General features: G+C 41.7%; 1 protein-coding gene across 2 annotated transcripts in view; it reads left to right on the top strand.

Moving 5' to 3' along the window:
* Positions 1-22718, top strand: part of ARAP2 (ArfGAP with RhoGAP domain, ankyrin repeat and PH domain 2) — a 508912-nt gene that overhangs the window by 347650 nt on the left and 138544 nt on the right. For both annotated transcript variants that reach the window (XM_030191273.1, XM_030191272.1), the window contains exon 23: positions 5062-5130. In XM_030191273.1, coding sequence (XP_030047133.1) covers positions 5062-5130 — 69 coding nt within the window. The remainder of the gene's footprint in view (positions 1-5061; positions 5131-22718) is intronic.

The raw sequence follows: 22718 nt of genomic DNA, 5'->3' as shown, positions 1-22718 counted from the left end.
GGTATGTAACTTTCGCTTTATGTAAGTGCGGCTATCTTGTACCATTGGTCTCAAAAACCAATCAACATATTGTGAAAGGGGTTCTAATAGAGAATCTATAGTTGCCACTATTGGTCTCCCTGGAGGGGAAGTAGAGTTTTTGTGTATTTTTGGGACTGTGTAAAATAAAAGAACGAGAGGGTATGCTTTATTCAAAAACATAAATTCTCACCGAGTAAGAAACCCTTCTTCCATTGCTTTTTGTGTTATGTCCAATATTTCTTCTCGGATTTCTGATGTAGGGTCAGTAAGTAGGGGGGCATAAGTGGTAATATCCGCCAATTGTTGGGCTATTTCCTGTTCATAGTAATCTTTATCCAGAATTACCAATGCTCCACCCTTATCTGCTCTTCGAATGATAATAGATTCATCTGATTTCAGTTTCATTAGAGCTGCCCACAAAGAGAACAATGATAGATTTTTAAGGTAGATACCCTAGCCCCAAAGGGTCTGAACAATCGGATTGAATGGAAGACGTTTTTGTAGCTTGCCCACAACATCATCAGGGGAATGATGGTATAGACAGACAATCCAGTAAAGATACTCGGTCCCTTTAAAAACTAAATGATCCGTGATTGGACGTACTTGATGGCATCGGTTTTAAATAACCCCGGTGCCATGTTAAACGGTAGGCGTCCCGCTGAAGGAACTAGCAGGACCCTCCGAAGGTAGGATTCTCTCTGCATTTTATACGCTAAGCTAATCCATTGGTCCCCTCTCTCTGAAATATAATATTTACACTTACATTGCAGGGCAAATTAAGTAGCCAAGGGAAAGCTCCTGAAGAAGCATTTGAGAAACAGGGGCTCTCTGTCAAGCATTTCCAATCGTTTGAGCTACAGCCCAGATAAGTGTAATCTTTAATTGGAATATGGTTATGCTAAAAAGAGCAGATAAATTCCACATGGAGGTTTTCAGACTAGTGACGATTCTGCACCCAATCCGTGTAGCAGACTTAAAGGTCTGTATAGTACAGGATAGGAAGCAGTCTGCCAATGCAGGAAAATACAATAGAGACGAAAGCAGAGAATCTGAAGTCTTTCCTCAATAGAATAGAAAGAGAATGAAGCTTGCGTTTAGTACCTATAGATAGTTTTCAATCAGCAAATACCATATGTATAATTAATAATTTAAAACTATAAAAATTTAGGATGATAAATTTGAATAATTGTTAAAAGAAGAAAGTAGGAGTTTAAAAAAAATGTATGAAGAAGCTGCACAGCACTGAGAGTGTTAACTGAGCTTCTGAAGTGTTTTTATTCCCTTTTTATATAAGAAATTGAATAAAAGATTTTACAAAAGTTGACTTTGTACTGTGGAGATGGAAGAACTTGCATTTCTTTAGTGGCTTAAATTAGTAATACAATATCATGTCTTATCAGTAGCACCCTCCCCCCTTCTTCTTTTATGTGCTAATGGTGGCAGTCGGCCTTATATCCAAATATTCAGTGCCAGTGTCCAGATAGTAGCTGGAACTGAGTATCTGGGTACATGTTTATAAATGCCATGACTAGTACTTAAAAGAAATACTAATCACTGAGTGGGTATCTTACTAAAGCTTAGCTCAAGTTATCTGCAGCAGGGTCATAGGAATAAAATGGGCCCTGCTGCAGATAACTCGAGCTGAGCTCTAGTAAAAGACCCCCTGAGTTTAATATATTACTCGGTTGCTTTTATCTGAGTTCCCTTAAGGAAGGTGAACTAATATTGCATACATTGTTGCATGACTGACTGAATCACTGGATGGTACCAACTGTGATATAAAATATATACTGACTACCACTAGCTAATTTAGGGGCCCTTTTACTAAGGTGCACTGAAAAATTGCCTGTGGTAGTGTAGACGTGTATTTTGGACTTGCTCAAAATCATTTTTCAACGCACCTGTAAAAAACGCCTTTTCTAAAGTTTGGCCAAAAATGGACATGCAGCAAAATGAAAATTGCAACGCATCCATTTTGGGTCTGAGACCTTACCTCCAGCCATTGACCTAGTGGTAAGGTCTCACGCAGTAGCGGAGCAGTAATGGTCTACGTGCATAAAATGCCAATTATCTCCTGATTACTGCCTGTGAGCCAGAAAATAACAATATTTTCCGGCACACATATTGGGTGCATGTAAAAAAATGAAATTACCGCACAGGCCATGTGGTAGCCAGGCGGTAACTGAAAATTGTCGCGCATTGGGCGCACGTAGGTGTTTAACACGGCTTAGTAAAAGGGCCCCTTACAGCTAGATGTCCATATCCAGGCTCTGGCACTGAATATCTGAGTCAGTGGTGATACCCAGAAGTTACAGTGGGGGAAATAAGTATTTGATCCCTTGCTGATTTTGTAAGTTTGCCCACTGACAAAGACATGAGCAGCCCATAATTGAAGGGTAGGTTATTGGTAACAGTGAGAGATAGCACATCACAAATTAAATCCGGAAAATCACATTGTGGAAAGTATATGAATTTATTTGCATTCTGCAGAGGGAAATAAGTATTTAATCCCTCTGGCAAACAAGACCTAATACTTGGTGGCAAAACCCTTGTTGGCAAGCACAGCGGTCAGACGTCTTCTGTAGTTGATGATGAGGTTTGCACACATGTCAGGAGGAATTTTGGTCCACTCCTCTTTGCAGATCATCTCTAAATCATTAAGAGTTCTGGGCTGTCGCTTGGCAACTCGCAGCTTCAGCTCCCTCCATAAGTTTTCAATGGGATTAAGGTCTGGTGACTGGCTAGGCCACTCCATGACCCTAATGTGCTTCTTCCTGAGCCACTCCTTTGTTGCCTTGGCTGTATGTTTTGGGTCATTGTCGTGCTGGAAGACCCAGCCACGACCCATTTTTAAGGCCCTGGCGGAGGGAAGGAGGTTGTCACTCAGAATTGTACGGTACATGGCCCCATCCATTCTCCCATTGATGCAGTGAAGTAGTCCTGTGCCCTTAGCAGAGAAACACCCCCAAAACATAACATTTCCACCTCCATGCTTGACAGTGGGGACGGTGTTCTTTGGGTCATAGGCAGCATTTCTCTTCCTCCAAACACGGCGAGTTGAGTTCATGCCAAAGAGCTCAATTTTTGTCTCATCTGACCACAGCACCTTCTCCCAATCACTCTCGGCATCATCCAGGTGTTCACTGGCAAACTTCAGACGGGCCGTCACATGTGCCTTCCGGAGCAGGGGGACCTTGCGGGCACTGCAGGATTGCAATCCGTTATGTCGTAATGTGTTACCAATGGTTTTCGTGGTGACAGTGGTCCCAGCTGCCTTGAGATCATTGACAAGTTCCCCCCTTGTAGTTGTAGGCTGATTTCTAACCTTCCTCATGATCAAGGATACCCCACGAGGTGAGATTTTGCGTGGAGCCCCAGATCTTTGTCGATTGACAGTCATTTTGTACTTCTTCCATTTTCTTACTATGGCACCAACAGTTGTCTCCTTCTCGCCCAGCGTCTTACTGATGGTTTTGTAGCCCATTCCAGCCTTGTGCAGGTGTATGATCTTGTCCCTGACATCCTTAGACAGCTCCTTGCTCTTGGCCATTTTGTAGAGGTTAGAGTCTGACTGATTCACTGAGTCTGTGGACAGGTGTCTTTCATACAGGTGACCATTGCCGACAGCTGTCTGTCATGCAGGTAACGAGTTGATTTGGAGCATCTACCTGGTCTGTAGGGGCCAGATCTCTTACTGGTTGGTGGGGGATCAAATACTTATTTCCCTCTGCAGAATGCAAATAAATTCATATACTTTCCACAATGTGATTTTCCGGATTTAATTTGTGATGTGCTATCTCTCACTGTTACCAATAACCTACCCTTCAATTATGGGCTGCTCATGTCTTTGTCAGTGGGCAAACTTACAAAATCAGCAAGGGATCAAATACTTATTTCCCCCACTGTAAGTCAGTACAGCCAATATTTAATGCCGTACCCACAGAGCTAACCAGGCAAAGATAGGACTGCTATTTATGCAATCCTACTTGCTGACTAGCTATGCTGTACTGGCACTGAATGCAGCTGGTGCCCACATAACTCCCAGCTTCACCTGGACTCCACATTCAGACTACCCTGGCACTGCCTTGTACAGTGACACTGCAGTCTGAGGGGACATTCAGCAGTACTGCCCAGTTAAGTGCCACTGAATATTCTTTTCTGACCTGCTTAGCCCTATTTAACCGGATAGAAGCCTGTCTTGCCCAGTTAATTGTTTTTGATATTGGTCCCTTGAGGGTCCTTTTACTAAGCTACAGTAAAAACTGGCCTGCAGTAAAGTGGGTGCATGCTTATGGTGTGCGCCGGGCCATTTTTTACCATGTCTGGGGAAATAGGGCATTTTTAAAAATGGGCATGCGCTAAAATTAAAACTAGCGCATGCCTTTTTACGGCCTGAGCCCTTACTGTCACCCATTAGATGTATTGGTAAGGGTCTACACATGCGGTAACTGTTTGGCACATGCCAACTGCCGATTAACACCGGAAACATCACCCACAGTGGAAAATAAAAAATAATTTCTACCGCCAAATCCAAAATTACTGCCAGGGGTTTGCACTAGTCTGGTGGTAGTCTCGTGTTGGCGCATGCTGCACACATGTAGGCCCTACCACAGCTTTGTAAAAGGGCCCCTTAGTTTCTTAAGAAACTAGAACTATAAGTCAATAATTCTTCCTGTAGAAATACTACTACTACTACTTAACATTTCTAGAGCGCTACAAGGGTTACGCAGCGCTGTACAGTTTAACAAAGAAGGACAGACCCTGCTCAAAAGAGCTTACAATCTAAAGGACGAAATGTCAAGTTGGGGCAGTCTAGATTTCCTGCGGTTAGGTGCCGAAGGTGACATTGAAGAGGGGGGCTTTGAGTAAGGATTTGAAGATGATTAAAAATCAAGCCTTCAATAACAGTTTGATCTGGAAGCCCAAAGAAACAGAAAGAGACAGCCAGGCCCAACAATCAAGTTTGCTTGTTTTTTTTTTTTTTGTCAAGTCTGGTCACTAGGCATGATTTTTAACATAACCCTTTTGAATTTATCACAGATTAATGAAGACCAAGTGAAGCAAATGGATATAGAGAACAGTTTTATTACAAAATGGAAAGACATTCAGGTAAATGGCATACTAACTGCTGACAGATTTGAATTAAAATAATCATCATAAAAGGTGCCTAGGTATGTCAATGTCTCTTCACCTTTAAAAGAGTAAGTAAGATCCACCTACATAGATCTGCTCTTAGATTTTTCTCTAGCAGTTAATCTGTTAAAATAATCTTATGGAAAATTGAACCTATGTGAAAGGATACAGCCTGTACTGTAAAGAAGGCCTGTATCTGGAGTAAAGATTCTACTTGAACAGTTTAGACCATGGATTGATCAGTGTTTAATAAGGATATGCATTTCTTAGCACACATTCAGTTTATTAGCATTTCTTAAAATAAATTAGGGACCTTTCTACTAAAGGGCAATAGAATCTGGGCTTAGTACATCTTTACATGGGGCTTTCCTGCATGTTCATCCCAGATTCAATGCTGCAGTATTTAGGGATTACTTAGGGCCCTATTTATTAAGCCAAGCTGTAGGCATGCAAACTTTTTAGTGTTCGCTAACACTAGAGACAGCCATAGGAATATAATGGGTGTGTCTATCGTTAGCGTGTGCTCATTTTTAGCGCACACTACAAAGTTGGCGCGCCTACAGCATGGCTTAGTAAACAGGGCCCTTATTTTTTTTATTTTGCAGGTCCCACGCTAATAGTTCCATTAGCATGTTAACTCAGTGTTAGCCATTTAATGCATGCTGATGTGGACACACTAACTGATTAAAGCTTCCACGCCCCCTCTAATATATATATATATATGAAAACAGAAAATACATTCCATCAGTAGAAATATATAAATATAAGGTTAAAAAACATATCACATATTCAAATGCAATAGTTAAGACAATTTACATATGATAAAATGTATTATAAACTAACCCCATTAATTTAAAAAAAGGGGGGGGTGGAAAGGGCAAGAAAAGGAAACTCAGAAAGTTAGAAGTCACTATCCCAATAAAATCCAAATGATAAATTTTAAGCATTTTCATAATAGAGCAGAAAAATTAAAGCTTCTGTTTCTTAAACGTCCCTAGATCATCAGTACTATCATCGGTGGAAATCTTGAAGAAATATCTTAAGGGGCTTTTTTGATATGGTGTCTAAATCCAATTTTAGATGTTTTGTTAAAAATATCCGAAAATCAAGTGGTGAACATTGCCATTTTCTAACCTGAAAAACATCTTTCTTTTTGTTTTGAAAATGGACTTTTTCTAGACATCTTTAGACATTTTGTACTCCGTGCATTTTTCTTTTGTGACCATTTTTGAAAAAAAAAAATCCAAGGGAAAAACACACAAAAGCAAGCCATTGGGTTGTATGGGTGATCAGCGTTCTAAGTAGACTGATCACATAGACATCCCAGCAGAGCAGTGTGGCCAATCTATGGGGCACTGGAATGGATTTCACATAAAGGGTCTCAGGTACACATCTTACTTTTACCCCCTTATATTGTATGGTGAGCCTTCCAAAACCCACCAAAAACCTTCTGTACCCAACTGTACACTACTATAATAGCCCTTATTCCTGCAGATATCACCTATGTGTGAGTACATTAGGTTTTTGATGAGTTTTTCATGGCTCACAATGGCTCACACTTTCCACCACAAGTGTACCAGTTGGAGTGCCTATTCAAGGCACTCCCTTGGAGTGGAGGAATAGCCTAGTGGTTAGTGCAGTGGACTTTGATCCAGGGGAACTGAGTTCGATTCCCACTGCAGCTCCTTGTGACTCTGGGCAAGTCACTTAACCCTCCATTGCCCCTGGTACAAAATAAGTACCTGAATATATGTAAACTGCGTTGAATGTAGTTGCAAAAACCTCAGAAAGGAGGTATATCAAGTCCCATTTCCCTTTCCCTAATAGGACTGATCATAATTTCTGAAGCTGTCAAAGAGGCTGGTTTGTACTGGGTATGGGATGGGTCAGTAACCACTGGGGGAGTAAGAACGTCATGCCTTAATCCCTCCAGTGGTCATTCAGGGCACCTTTTGTATTACATATTTTCAAAGCACTTAGCCTTCCAAAGTTCCATAGAAACCTATGGAACTTTGGAAGGCTAAGTGCTTTGAAAATGAGCCCCTGAAACAAGTCCAGACCAAAATGTCCAATTTTTAGCCCTGGGAATTTTGCTTTATTCCATTGTGGCAGAAAAATGTCCAAGTTGTGGGAACATAGAATAATGTCAATATTCCAATTATAGAAACTAAAGTGACCAATCTGCTTGGAAATGTTAGATACTTTTTTGCATGCACTAAGTGTTTGGTATTCATTATTTTGTATTACCTTTGTGGAGGGAGTGTGTCGTGGTGGAGAATGAGCATGGGCACATTATCCAGCTTGTGCATTCTGAATGCATTCTAACTGGTTAGCGCATTCGTAATGCGGGAGCCCTTAGAGCAGTGGTTCCCAAACCTGGTCCTGGAGGCACCCCAGTCAGTCAGGTTTTCAGGATATCCACAATGAATATTCATGAGATAGATTTGCATTCAGCAGTGCATGCAAATCTCTTCCATGAATATTAATTGTGGGTATCCTGAAAACCTGACTGGCTGGGGTTCCTCCAGGACCATGTAATCCCGTGGTAAATTGGAATTACTAAAGAGAGTAAGTCCCTGTGATGAGTCACTGAGAGTAATAATTGGGAGGTCTCTGGGTGAGAGGAGGCCCGGCCCATGGGAGTGTTTATGAAACAAAATGCAGAGGAAAAGTGCCCTGGTACAGAAGAGTGACAGGGGGGGTTGAATTAAGAGATAATAAAGGTGTATGTATGCCCTTTGAAGGAGGCACTGAGGAGAATAAGGAAGAAAGCAGAGCTTGAAAGAGAAGCCTGTGGAGTCAGCAGACTGCTGGCTAAGGAAAGTCCATCCTTGTGACCAGGAGAGTGGACACCACTGGGGAAAGATCCAACCAAGAGGATTTGAGCTGATAAGGAAGTGCTTCTTGAAATTAGAAAGTAAGCAGTGATTGATATCAAATACCTACTCAGTGCAAATTGCACAGGGGAACTGTATGTAACTGTACATATTTTTAACTGCCCCAAGAATCCCTGTAAATGTTTCTGGAAGGGAAGGAGACTGGATTACCTATGAGGAACCATGGAAAAGAGAAAGAGAAGTTTGATGCATTATCTGTAGTTGGACTATTTTTCCCATTGAATTGACTGAAGCTGCTGGTTACAGAATTAATGAGTTCCAGTTATTTCATTATAAACTGCTGACTGTGGAGTGGTAATTTTGGACTAAACAGTGTGTGGGTGCCCTCGAGACAGCTTATGTTTAACTGTCAGCTTTACTTCCCACAGAGGATTTGAACCTGAGACTGAGTTTCCTGGGGGAGAAGAGGGTCATCCCACTCATGAACACATTTCCCCAGGTGGATGCACTGCATGCCAAGTGAGTGAGTAAGTGAGGGTCCGACGGACACCAGCTTCAGGAGGCTTCAGCCCAGTCGGACCCCAGACCCAGAAAGCTTCCAGGCAAAGGAGCGTTACAACCAAGTTTGGGAACCACTGTCTAGTGCCTCTTAAATAGGCAGTAGGAGTTCAATTTGGATCCAAGATGGCGCTGTGAGGGAGAGATGAACCTGTTGGAGCTCTTCTCCTATGCTTGCTGTAGTTCCTTTCAGGTTCGTTGAGAGCTGAAATGGGTAAGAGGAGAGCAAAGGTCCGTGGGCTTCTTCTAACCCCCTCCTCTATGCCCCCAATGAGGCAGGCAACGTTGACTTACCTAGTGAAGTGGAGGATATACAAATTCTGTTTTCCGCGGAGATATACAAAAGATAAGATTAGGTAGTTTAGAAAGGAGATACACAGAAGACGGTGTCTTATTGGCTTAGTGTGACTTACATGGTTTTGGGGAAGAGACATGATGAATAGTATATGGAGTGATGCATTGGAGTCTGAAACTTTAGCCATTTTCTATTAAGTATTTCATAAATAGTTGAGTCTTTCATTTTGTGTGGAAGGATAGAGTCTGAGGACCATCTTATGTCATTTGGCAATGCGTTCCAGAATTTGATAACCAGAAATGGGAATCCCTTGCTAAAGAGGAACTTGAATGACACTCCTCTACAGTTAGACATGTGTAGGAGAACAAAGTTTCTGGCACCTATACTACTACTACTTATCATTTCTATAGTGCTACTAGACGTACACACTTATAATGGTGTTTTTAAGTGGAAGGTCAATGAGATTGTATATATAGTCCAATCAACAAAAAGAAGATCCAAGTCTCCCGCAAAGCATACGTAAAACAACAAAAAGAGCTCTTTTTGATGTTTTATATATAGTCCAATGCCAATGCATGTATGATGGTATAAGCGATTGTTGTGAGTTTAAAGTGTATTCTTGCTTTTATTAGTACCCAGTGTAAGATATGTAGTAGGAGGTGGCTCTGATATTTTTTGGCTCTGTGGATTAATGTTGCTGGGGTGCTGTTTGGCGCTTTTTCAGGCTTTGTTCCTTACATCCCACGTACAGTCAATTGCAATAATCAATCTGGGAAAGAGTTAGTGATTGGACCATTAGGTGAAATAACTTCATTGATGTTATGTTTCTGATCCTTCTTAACTTCCAGAGTGTGCCAAATATCTTTTTGGTCAGTTGTGATATGTGGTAGTTGAAGTTGAAGTTTTGTTTGATCGAGATGCCTAGGATTTTTAGGTTGGTTTCGAGGGGATAGTTGGTTTGATCTAGTAAGAAGCTTTGATATTGGACAGGTTTGTAGAGGGAAGTTATTATCATTCATTTTATTTTTCTGTGTGATCTGCTCCTTTCATACCACTGTTTAGGATCTTCTATATTTCATCTTTAAAGGGAATTGATATTGTCCGTGTACATGTGAGTTTTGAAACCTTTTGCCTCTTACTTTGTTGTCCAGGAGAGTTATTATAATATTGATCAGGATGGGGGATAGGGGGGATCTCTGTGGTATAACACATTCTGGGGCCCAGTGAGGGGAGAGATAGCCAAGCAGCTTTACCTAATACAATCTTGATTTTATGAAACTTTTGGACCATCTTAGCACAGTGCCTCCAATGCCTATGTTGTCAAGTAGGTAGAGTAGGGTGTTTTGATGTACCACGTTGAAGGCACTGGATAAGTTGAATTGTAACAGTAATACCTTATGGCCAATGCTTACTTCTTTTCTTGCATCATTAATGAGGGATATCAGGGAAGTTTCCATGCTATGTCCTTGCCTGAAATCTGATTGTGATCGGTGGCGTATGGAGTGATTAGATAGGTAGTCCATCAACTGATGTGATTCTAGCCCTTCGATGACCTTGACTAATACTGGGATGGATGCCATCGATCTATAGTTTGATGCGTCACCCTTCTTGCCTATGTAGTTCTTTAGGATTGGGTTCAGTATGATATTGTCTTTGTCTTTTGGGAAGAGGCCTTTGTGTAGTAGTGTAAGAGTGTTATAAAATTCTTTGGAGCATCTCTCATGATGGTGGTTAGGCATGCATCAAGTTTACAGTGGGATTTAGCATGTTTTGTACATTGGTGTTGCAAGTGTGGTCCAGGTGTTGTTCGCTTTTATGGGAGTGGTTTGCTGTATTATGTCATCTAGTAAGTTAATGTGGTGTAGTCTCATTGAGGGTAGGGTTTGTCTAATCTTGGCTACTTTCTGTTCGAAGTAGTTAGCTAGTTCGGTGGCTCTGGGTTGTGATTCTTTGGATGTCATTCTGTTTTGAGTATCTAGGAGAGTGTTGACTATACCAAATAGGTTTTTGATGTTGAATCGGCCTAATTCTTTGTAAGTGTCGTTATATTTACGTTTGGTCTGTTTTATGATGGTTTTGTATGCTCAGGCTGCGTTCTTCCATTGGGTTTTATTTTCCACTGAATCATCCTTCCTCCATTTTCTTTCATTCCTCGACAGATATATGCATTCCTGGTGCCTACATCTTGGAGCCTTCTTTATAGAATTACCCCAAATATACCCCTGTCGTTTTAAAACATGCATCAGATCTCTGGCAAGGTCTGCGGGAACCCTACTCTTCCAGCCAACAAAGATGTGTGGCATCTAACATGTTGTATGCTGCACTGTTTGGCTCAGAATCACAGGAAAACGCCTTGTGAGACTGAGAGGTCAGTCAGAGCCTCCTAAAATCAAGGAGAATGCTGCCAGCACTAGCAAGGATATGACAACAAGAAATGACTTGAATCTGAAATTATTAATGAGTCGATTTGCTACGCAATGTACATGTTTCCATAACTTGATGTTTCATGGGTGCCCACAGCCTCAGACAGTTGCCACAGACTTCTGGAGGGGTTTGCTCTGAGGAAAGAGACCTCTGAGGAAGGTTCATGAATCTTAGCCAGGATGTACAGCTGGTAAAAAGATGTCACTTATGTAAGGTAAAAATGTCATTTGAATATTTCCTCTTTCTTGCTGCTCTTTTACACCACAATTACTTTAACTGATGTTAACAGTAGAAAGCATGCATAGTGATTGCATTTCATGATCACAGAGCTTAATTGTGTTCAAGATTGCTTGCTTTGGAAATGAACTTGCAGGTCCTCTGATATGAATTCAAAAATAACTGCAGACTTTCAGCCTCCCTAGGCAGTTTCTCCTCTTTATCAGTGGTTCTCAGCCCAATCCTTGAGGCACACCCAGCCAGTGTGGTTTTTCAGGATATTTATAATGAATATACATGAGATAGATTTGTATGCACTACCTCCTTTATATGGAAATCACATGCATATTCATTCTGGATATCCTGAAAATCTGACTAGCTGTTGATTTTGATCTTTCTGTATCTCTCGGTACAGCTATAGGAACATAAGAATTGCCATAGCAGGCCAAACCAAATGGTTATTGAGCCCAGCATTCTGTTTCCAACAGTAGCCAATCCAGGTCACAAGTACCTGGCAGGATACCAGGGAACTATCAAGGAAGTTACATGGAAATACTTTTAAACAAATAGAAGGAAATATTTTTTCACTTAACGAATAGTTAAGCTCTGGAACTTTTCGCTGGAGAATGTGGTAACAGCGGTTAGCATATCAGGGTATAAAAGAGGTTTGCACAAGTTCTTGCTCACCCTGGATTTGTAGCATGGAATGTTTCCATGATTTGGGTTTCTACCGGGTACTTGTGACCTGACATGGCCACTGTTGGAAATGGGATACTGGGCTATATGGACATTGATCTGATTCAGTATGGGTGTACTCTTATGTTCTAGGATCCCAAAAAGTAGCAACATTTCGTTTATGGAAGAGCCAGCAAGAAATATGATATTTTGTAAATGCATGAAATAGATTTAAAGAATGAGTTCATTGTTTATTTTTTAAGGGGGGGTGGATAGTCAAGGCAGCATCCTCCTCGTTATTTGAGCTGTTTCTATGACAAATAGGGTTTGAGATATTGAATAATGGTTTATGCGAGTTAAATGCTACTGCACCCATAGAAATGTATAGGCATGTTAGCGTTTAATGCCCCTTAAACTTAAGGGTGTGTTAGAAATGCTAACTCACCTTAATAAACACACCCCCTATATGTCATGTTAATCCCTGTCCTTACTAGCCTATGAAACCTGCAGAATCTCTAGCCTGTTCTGAGTCTGGAAACTGAACCCAGGTGTTCTGCAGAACTCTATCACTGAGCCACAGGGCTGGCAGGGAGCATTGGTTTTAAAGTCAATAGCCTTTGTCCTCATGTTCTAGCGGTTCCATTGAAGTGTTCTTAATTCTGTTTCATGTGGAAATTCTGCTTTCCTTCTGGGAATGGTGGTGATATAGACTAAAAGGAATTTGCAGCACTGGCTACATAAAGTTGTGTTATCCTAAGCTTCTGACCAAGTCCAGGTTTCACATTTATCCCAATACATTAGCAAGGTAAAATCATAGTTCTCTATGCTGAGAGTTAGAGAACTGGGATTGAACTAATAATTAATAACATGCAATGTGGATGTTAATAACGGGCAGCATAGTTTAGTTCTGGGAATGATTATAATAGCTTTGTATATTGTGTAATTATTAAGGGTATAGTTACAGTTTTTAATTTCTAAGATTTCAACACTTTTTATCAATTTTTCATTGTATTTTGTCCACTATTCTTTTCTGTGCCTGATATAAAAGCATGCTTTCACCAGTTTTGTGAAAGTGTTATCAACTACATATCTCCAGAGAGTTAAGACAAATTAAAACTTAGATGACTTCTCTGCTGTCCCCATTTATGATGTTTTTTTTAATGTATCCTAATCTATTTGGCTAGATGAAACATCAATATATCATTTTAAAATGGTGTCTAAAGATTTTTATTTTTATACTTGGTTGTTTTCTGTCAGCACCCTTATGGCTCCTTAGGGGCAGAGATATTTATTGCTTAATTGGGTTCCAACTCCTGAGGTTGCCAGAAATAGTTAGTTAATAATCTTGCCAGGTTGTGCTGTTACTGCTTTGCAGGCAGAATAGCCTAGTCCCAGAATAGGAGGGTAATGGATATTGCTAATGATGACATCAACCAGATGACCCAAAGGTATTCTTAAATCAACTCTGGAAGGAGTTTTGTTCTAAGCTTCTTGATTGAAAGACTGCTGAATGAATGCCTGTGTTGTAATTGATGTGACAGTTTAAAATAATCAGCAGCTTTAGGATAGAAATCTAAGGTTTCCCTCTAGCACATAAGTAAAACTGAGTGTTCACAAATTCCCATCAAAGCAAAGTACAGGTATAACCACAGATATGTATATTCTTAAGTCAATTTTCAGATTTCTTTTTTGGGTGATTAAACATATTAACACCAATTATCCAAAAAGATTTAAAAAAAAACACCATTTGAAAATTGCTTGACATGAGTGTGGACTACATGCATATGTCTATGTACAATAAGAAGGGATGGGAACAGTAAACATGTGGCGATTTCATATTGAAATCTGCAATGTATTTACACCGTCCCCACCCCCTAAAAAGAATTACACTGCATTGTATATAATAGGTAAGATACTTTTCTCACAGTTTCCCGAACTTTCAAAGGATTGCAGGTACAATCACAGCACTCATTGAAAAGTAGTCCTTTTGTAATAATAAGTCATCTGTATCCAGATTTGTTTTAAAATACTATATATGACAACACTTCCCAACTCTCCCTATTAAAAATATTTATGGTTTAATTAGTACTTTTAAGACAGCAATTTTCATATTTTTTTTTTCCCAGCAGGGCTTTCAGCCCTCTCATTACTTTGTACCTGTGGGATCTCAAGGCCATTTTCAAAAGGAAACTCCTCAGAGCAGCAGCCCAGAAAGAGTGTGCAAAAGTTTAGGGCTGTATATTCATTAATACATATTCACGGGCCTTTTTACTAAAATGCGCTAAGAAATGGGCTTAGTGCGTCCTTACACAGGTGCTTTTCTGAACTATCCATATAGACATCCTGTTCTAAAATTTGCCCTTATGTAGAGAGAGAGAGAGAGAGAGAGAGATGAATTCTGGTTAACATAATTGGCCAAACCGTTCAAGAAAAGATTGCTTGCTTTATTAAATTGGTATATAGTAACTTGGTTTCTCATATTTATTCTTGTTTTAAATATTATGCTTACAGCTTTCTTTGCTGTTTTCAGAGTAGTAGCACAGGTTCAAAGTTACAGGAACCCCCTCATTCTGTAAAAGGTTGCCTAAATTTACATGCATTTGCACACTTACATTTATACAATGCTTCCATCTATGCACTTAAATATGCACACAGTTGTAAATGGCAATAGCATGCCTAACTGCTAGTCTGTATTTATATACTAAAGGGCCCTTTTGCAAAGCCGTGGGAGGGCTAACACATGGGTAGCATACGCCAAATCGGCACTATCGCTGGGGTAGTTTGTGTACCCAGTGGTAACTCTGAGTTTGGTATGCACCGAATCCTGGCAGTAATTGGCAGAGCATCCATGTTGGCATGTGCAAGCCCTTACCGCTAATTCAGTGGCTGGCGATAAGGGCTCAGGCTGTAAATAGGCGCACGCTAGTTTTAATTTTTGTGCAGGTCCATTAAAAAATGTCCTTTTTCCCAGCTAAGGTAAAAAGTGGCCCAGTGCATCCCAAAAAGACATGCGCACACTACCGGGGCCACTTTTTACCATGGTTTTGTAAAAGGACCCCTGAATTAGCCTAGCACATAAATGAAAGGGCAGTGTTCACAGGGGAAGGCCATGGCTGGGACATAAGCAAGGCCAACATTTATTTATTTATTTATTTGTTCACCATGCTTGATATACCGCAAAGGGGTCGGTAAAGGTGGCTATACGGTTAACAACATAAGACTAAAAAATAAAGAAGAAAAATAAGAGAAAAATATGAAAAGAAAGAAGGAGGAAAGTGAAATGAAGGCAGATTATGAAGAAGGAGAGCTAAAAGCTTTAGATAAGAGGTGGATTTTAAGGAAGTACATGAATTTGAGAAGGGAAGGCTCCGATCAAAGGTGAGCAGGAAAGGAATTCCAGAGGGAGGGATCAAGGTAGCAGAGATTCAGGGCCCTTATGCTAAAGGGAGTTAAGTCCTTAACAAGCAGTTAGCACACACAAACAGGCAACAGAAAAACACGTTAAAGCGTTTACCAGTATTTTGTTTGCATACGCTAACCCATGTGTCAATGATTTTTTAAATAAAACAAAAAAAAGGAGGTAGAAACCCTCACGATACCGTGAGATATAGAACCAAAAAGAAGTGATGAAAAACCAAGTTAGGATACCAAAAGACGCTTTATTCTATAAAGCACCTTTTGGTATCCTAACTTGGTTTTTCCTCACTTCTTTTTGGTTCTATATCTAATAATTTTTTTAAACCATATTTTGAGGAGGGGGGGTATCACGGGCTGAGCGTGGGCTTGAAAGCGTTAACCAGCTAGTTCATTATGATTAATGCTCATTAACTGGCTAACAGGATTAATACGGGAGCACTTAGTACCCCCTAAATAGGAAGTGATAATTACTCCCTTGTTATCTTTCCGGGAACATTCGTGCAAGACCTGCAAATAACAAAAAAGAAAAACCCTAAAAAGATGCCACTGTAAATCTGGGTTTGGCATGCAGTAAAATCCCATGTTACCATGTGTTAAGCCCAGCTTTTACCATACTTTAGTTAAAAAAAAAAAAACTCCTACAGTGGTGGAAATAAGTATTTGATCCCTTGCTGATTTTGTAAGTTTGCCCACTGACAAAGACATGAGCAGCCCATAATTGAAGGGTAGGTTATTGGTAACAGTGAGAGATAGCACATCACAAATTAAATCCGGAAAATCACATTGTGGAAAGTATATGAATTTATTTGCATTCTGCAGAGGGAAATAAGTATTTGATCCCCCACCAACCAGTAAGAGATCTGGCCCCTACAGACCAGGTAGATGCTCCAAATCAACTCGTTACCTGCATGACAGACAGCTGTCGGCAATGGTCACCTGTATGAAAGACACCTGTCCACAGACTCAGTGAATCAGTCAGACTCTAACCTCTACAAAATGGCCAAGAGCAAGGAGCTGTCTAAGGATGTCAGGGACAAGATCATACACCTGCACAAGGCTGGAATGGGCTACAAAACCATCAGTAAGATGCTGGGCGAGAAGGAGACAACTGTTGGTGCCATAGTAAGAAAATGGAAGAAGTGCAAAATGACTGTCAATCGACAAAGATCTGGGGCTCCACGCAAAATCTCACCTCGTGGGGTATCCTTGATCATGAGGAAGGTTAGAAATCAGCCTACAACTACAAGGGGGGAACTTGTCAATGATCTCAAGGCAGCTGGGACCACTGTCACCACGAAAACCATTGGTAACACATTACGACATAACGGATTGCAATCCTGCAGTGCCCGCAAGGTCCCCCTGCTCTGGAAGGCACATGTGACGGCCCGTCTGAAGTTTGCCAGTGAACACCTGGATGATGCCGAGAGTGATTGGGAGAAGGTGCTGTGGTCAGATGAGACAAAAATTGAGCTCTTTGGCATGAACTCAACTCGCCGTGTTTGGAGGAAGAGAAATGCTGCCTATGACCCAAAGAACACCGTCCCCACTGTCAAGCATGGAGGTGGAAATGTTATGTTTTGGGGGTGTTTCTCTGCTAAGGGCACAGGACTACTTCACCGCATCAATGGGAGAATGGATGGGGCCATGTACCGTACAATTCTGAGTGACAACCTCCTTCCCTCCGCCAGGGCCTTAAAAATGGGTCGTGGCTGGGTCTTCCAGCACGACAATGACCCAAAACATACAGCCAAGGCAACAAAGGAGTGGCTCAGGAAGAAGCACATTAGGGTCATGGAGTGGCCTAGCCAGTCACCAGACCTTAATCCCATTGAAAACTTATGGAGGGAGCTGAAGCTGCGAGTTGCCAAGCGACAGCCCAGAACTCTTAATGATTTAGAGATGATCTGCAAAGAGGAGTGGACCAAAATTCCTCCTGACATGTGTGCAAACCTCATCATCAACTACAGAAGACGTCTGACCGCTGTGCTTGCCAACAAGGGTTTTGCCACCAAGTATTAGGTCTTGTTTGCCAGAGGGATTAAATACTTATTTCCCTCTGCAGAATGCAAATAAATTCATATACTTTCCACAATGTGATTTTCCGGATTTAATTTGTGATGTGCTATCTCTCACTGTTACCAATAACCTACCCTTCAATTATGGGCTGCTCATGTCTTTGTCAGTGGGCAAACTTACAAAATCAGCAAGGGATCAAATACTTATTTCCACCACTGTACATGCCCCTGTATAACACAAGCTTGCAGAAAGTAGGCTCCTAAATTTTGGCAACCTGGTATTGAATTGTCTCCTAACTCCCTAATTCTATAACATTAACACCTACATTTGCACCCTAAGGTCCCAGGTTACTAAGCTGTTTTAGAGACGTGTTAGCGTTTTTAGCACATGCTTAACATGAGCGCACACTAACAGTGTAGATGCCTATAATATTCCTATGGGTGTCTACACGGCTAGTGCACACTAATTTTTAGTACACACTAAAAATGCTAACGCTGCTTACTAAACAGGGCCCTAAAATTCTAACTCTTGCATGCATGAATGATAGAAACTATTATATAGAATAACATTTTCGAACACAGACAAATACAGTTTAAAGGGAAAGAGCTAACATGGATTTACCCTTCCAGTTTCGGATGGAGTCTGACGTCGCAGCACGTTCAACATGCTGCGACGTCAGACTCCGTCCGAAACTGGAAGGGATGCAGCTTTCAACAGCACGAGGAAGAAGAACTTAAAACAAGACCTTGGCTGGGCTGGCGGGGGTTGGGGTCCCCCGCCAGCTGAAGTAATATTTTTAAAGGCACCGGCAGCAGGAAGCGGATCTCGGTGGGAGTAGGTGACGGCAGTAGGCGGGGGAGGGTTGACGGCGGTAGGGGGGGTCCAGAGTGAAATCTGCGGGGGCCCAGGCCCCTGTGGCCCCACGCAGATACGCCCCTGGTTGATATTAAAGTAAAGCTGTGGCCAAGTAAAGCTGTGGCCAAGTTTTCTTCCATGAAAGATGGTAGTTGTATGGTTTTAATTTCTGAGTGAGTACGGAAGTGGATGTGAGTGCCAGTGTTATGTCATAATACTTCTATATCACTCCATAGTGAGGCCACAGCTTGAGTATTGTGTGCAATTTTGGTTGCTGGATTAAAAAAAAAAAGGTGTAGTGGATCTGGAAATGGTACACAGAAGGAAAGTTTAAAGAGATTAGGACTTTTCAGCTTGGATAAGAGATGGCTGAGGGAGAAATATATTACAGTGTATAAAATCCTGAATGGAGTGGAAAAGGAAAACGTAAATCAATTGTTTACTTTTTCAAAAAGTACAAAGACTTGAGAGCACTCCCTGAAGTTCCACAGTAGCACATTTAAAACAAACAGAAGAAAATATTTTCCCTCGATATATATGTAGTTCAGTTCTGGATAAAAACAGTTAATGCATTTGGTTTTTTAAAAGTTTGGACAAATTCCTGGAGGAAAAGTCCATTAACCGTTATTAAAGTATGCCTGGGGAAAGCCACTGCTTTTCCCAGAGGTTAAGTAGCATGAAATCTTGCTTTTTTTGGGGGGGGGTGGGGGTGGGGAGGGACTCTGCTAGGTACTTGCGAACTGAACTGGCCACTGTTGGAAACAAGATACTGGGCTATATTTTTTTCGGAGCAGCATAGAGTGGGATCCAGGGTATAGATGAACTTGATAATCTTAAAGTGACCAAACAGGTAAACACAAGAATGGCTTGAATGTATGGAGAAAGGAATGATCTGCAAGAAAAAGGAGGTAATAGTGTCTGTCTAGAAGCCTCTGGTGAAACCTCATTTGAAGTACTGTGTATATTCTGGAGAAACACCTTGAAAATAATAAAATTAAAGAACACATAGACAAACCTGGTTTCATGGGTTTAAATTGCCTCACCAATTTGCTTCATTTCTTTGAAAGCATGAATGTGGATAAAGGTGAGCCATTTGATATAGTTTATCTAGATTTGCAGAAAGCTTTTGACAAAGTTCCTCATGAGAGACTCCTGAGCAGTTGCGTAGCCAAGGGTGGGCCCAGGTGGGCCCAGGCCCACCCACTTTGAGCTCAGGCCCACTCAGTAGCAGCACACCTATGATGTGGCTGACAGGGATCCCAAGCCCCACCAGCCGAAAACTCTCAACAACTGCATACCTTGTAAATAGCAGATCGTCACCTGCAGCGATGAGCAACTGATTCATGCTGTGGGGCCAACATTAGCAGTGTGTACTAGTTGCTGCTCACTGCCAATGAAAATCTACTATTTAAAAGGTATGCGGGGGGGGGGCAGGGATGTTTGAGAGACCATATGGCATGCAGGCGAGAGAGGATAACACCATATCACTTGTGGGACAAGGCGGAGTTCTGCCCACCCATCTTGGGCCCAGGCCCACCCAAAATTGGGTGTCTGGCTACGCCCCTGCTCCTGAGAAAATTAAAAAGTCATGGGATAGGAGGAAATGGCTTTCTGTGGATTAGGAATTGGTTATTGGACAGAAAACAGAGGGTAGGGATAAATGGCCATTTTTTTCTCAATGGAGGAGGATGAATAGTGGAATAATGCAGGGATTTGTACTGGGATCGGTGCTATTTAACATATTTATAAATGATCTGGAAAACGGTACGACGAATGAGGTGATTAAATTTGTAAATGATACAAAAATATTCATAGTTTTCAAAACGCATGCAGATTGTGCAAAAATTGCAGAAAGACCTTAGGAAATAGGAAGTCTGGGCATCCAAATGGCAGATGAAATTTAATGCGGACAGATGCTAAGTGATGCAGATTGGGAAGAACAATCTGATTCATAGTTACCTGATACTAGGATCCACCTTAGGAGCCAGCACTCAAGAAAAGATCTAGGTGTCATTATGCTGAAATCTTCTGCCCAGTATGTAGCAGCGGTGGCCAAAGAAGCAAACATGATGCTAGGAATTATTAGGAAAGGGATGCAAAATAAGAACAAGAATATTATATTGCCTCTGTATTGCTCCATGTTGATAATGTTTTTGTTTTTATTATCCTTTGTGTGTGTTGACTTGCGATTTGCCTAGTTGTAGGCAGAATAAAAATCTTTAAATAAAAACAAATAGAAGAAAAAAAATTTTCACTCAAAGAATAGTTAAGCCGCCAGAAGAAGTGGTAACTAGTTAGCGTATTTGGGTTTAAAAAAAGGTTTGAGCAAGTTCCTGGAGGAAAAGTCCATAGTCTGTTATCGACATGCTTGCGCTGGGATTGGTAGCATGGAATGTAGCTACTAATTTGGTTTCTGCCAGGTTCTTGTGACCTGGATTGGCCACTGTTGGAAGCAGGATACTGGGATAGATAAACCATTGGTCTGATTCAGTATGGCTATTCTTATATTCTTAAAAGATACAAACTGAATGAAGTTGGTCCTAAGGGTAGCTGCTAAACTGGACTGAAATCTTGGTCTGACCCATTATAGCAATTCTTATGATCATAACGTCTGAGCAGGGGTGGACTGACAGTTATCTGAGCCCCTGGTCATGGGCCCCTAACCACCTACCAAAAATAATTTAAATAGATGGAAGCTAGGGGAGAGTGTGCCCCCCTACAGTTGTTGGCCCCCAGGCATTGCCCTATTATCTCAGTGTTCAGTCTACCCTGCTTTTGAAGGAGAGAGAGAGATTGTAGAGCTGAGAAGTTTGTTTGGATGGACAGAATGAAAAGACTGTATAGACTTTTTCTGCCATTATGTTCTCTGTTTCTATGTTTTCCACTAATACACTACCATTTTTATCCACATACTAACATAGTAGAGGACGGCAGATAAAGACTTTTACAGTTCATGCAGTCTTCCTAACAAGATAAACTCATACCATATGGTATGATGCGATATTATCAGGCTTATTTTCGAAAGAGAAGGGCGCCCATCTTCCGACACAAATCGGAAGATGGGCGTCCTTCTCTCAGGGGCGTCCAAATCGGCATAATCGAAAGCCGATTTTGGCGCCCTCAACTGCTTTCCGTTGCGAGGACAACCAAAGTTCATGGGGGCGTGTTGGCAGGGTAGCGAAGGCGGGACTGGGGCGTGCTTAAGAGATGGGCGTCCTTGGCCAATAATGGAAAAAAGAAGGGCGTCCCTGACGAGCACTTGGCCGACTTTACTTGTCCATTTTTTGTTACAACCAAGCCTCAAAAAGGTGCCCGAACTGACCAGATGACCACCGGAGGAAAATGGGGATGACCTCCCCTTACTCCCCCAGTGGTCACCAACCCTCTCCCTCCCTAAAAAGCAAACTTTTTAAATATTTTTGGCAGGCTGTATGCCAGTCTGAAATGTCATACCCAGCTCCATGACAGCAGTATGCAGGTCCCTGGAGCAGTTTTAGTGGATGCAGTGTACTTCAGGCAGGCAGACCCAGGCCCATCCCCCCTACCTGTTACACTTGTGTTGGTAAATGTGAGCCCTTCAAAACCCACCAGAAACCCACTGTACCCACATGTAGGTACCCCCCTTCACCCCTTAGGGCTATGGTAGTGGTGTACAGTTGGGGGGAGTGGGTTTTTGGAGGGGTTTGGGGGGCTCAGCACCCAAGGTAAGGGACCTATGCACTTGGGAACAATTTGTGAAGTTCATTGCAGTGCCCCCTAGGGTGCCCAGTTGATGTCCTGGCATATGAGGGAGACCAGTGCACTACGAATGCTGGCTCCTCCCATAACTAAATAGCTTGGATTTGGTCCTTTCTGACATGGGCATCCTCAGTTTCTATTATCGCTGAAAACCGGGAATGACCATCTCTAAGGTCGACCTAAATGTGGAGATTTGGGTGTCCCCGACTGTATTATCGAAACGAAAGATGGCCGCCCATCTTGTTTCGATAATACGTGTTTCCCCGCCCCTTCGTGGGGATGTCCTGCGAGGACGGCCCCAGGAAAACTTGGGCGCCCTGTTCGATTATACCCCTCTCTGTATGCATACTTGATCTTGATCTCTCTTTTCCATTTCTGGGGCACAGGCAGAAAACATCTGCCTGGCACTGGCCTTATTTCTTAATACTGGAGTTGTCGTTGAAACCACACTCCATCCCATCCAGTTCTGCATAGGCGGTTGTTTGCTCAGCTGTTTGGGGAGGCTAAAGGTGGCTTGGTCAGTGGCGGGGTTT

This window comes from Microcaecilia unicolor, chromosome 2 (assembly GCF_901765095.1).
Source record: "Microcaecilia unicolor chromosome 2, aMicUni1.1, whole genome shotgun sequence".
Classification (NCBI taxonomy): Eukaryota; Metazoa; Chordata; class Amphibia; order Gymnophiona; family Siphonopidae; genus Microcaecilia; species Microcaecilia unicolor.
This window is presented reverse-complemented; position numbering and strand designations above follow the sequence as displayed.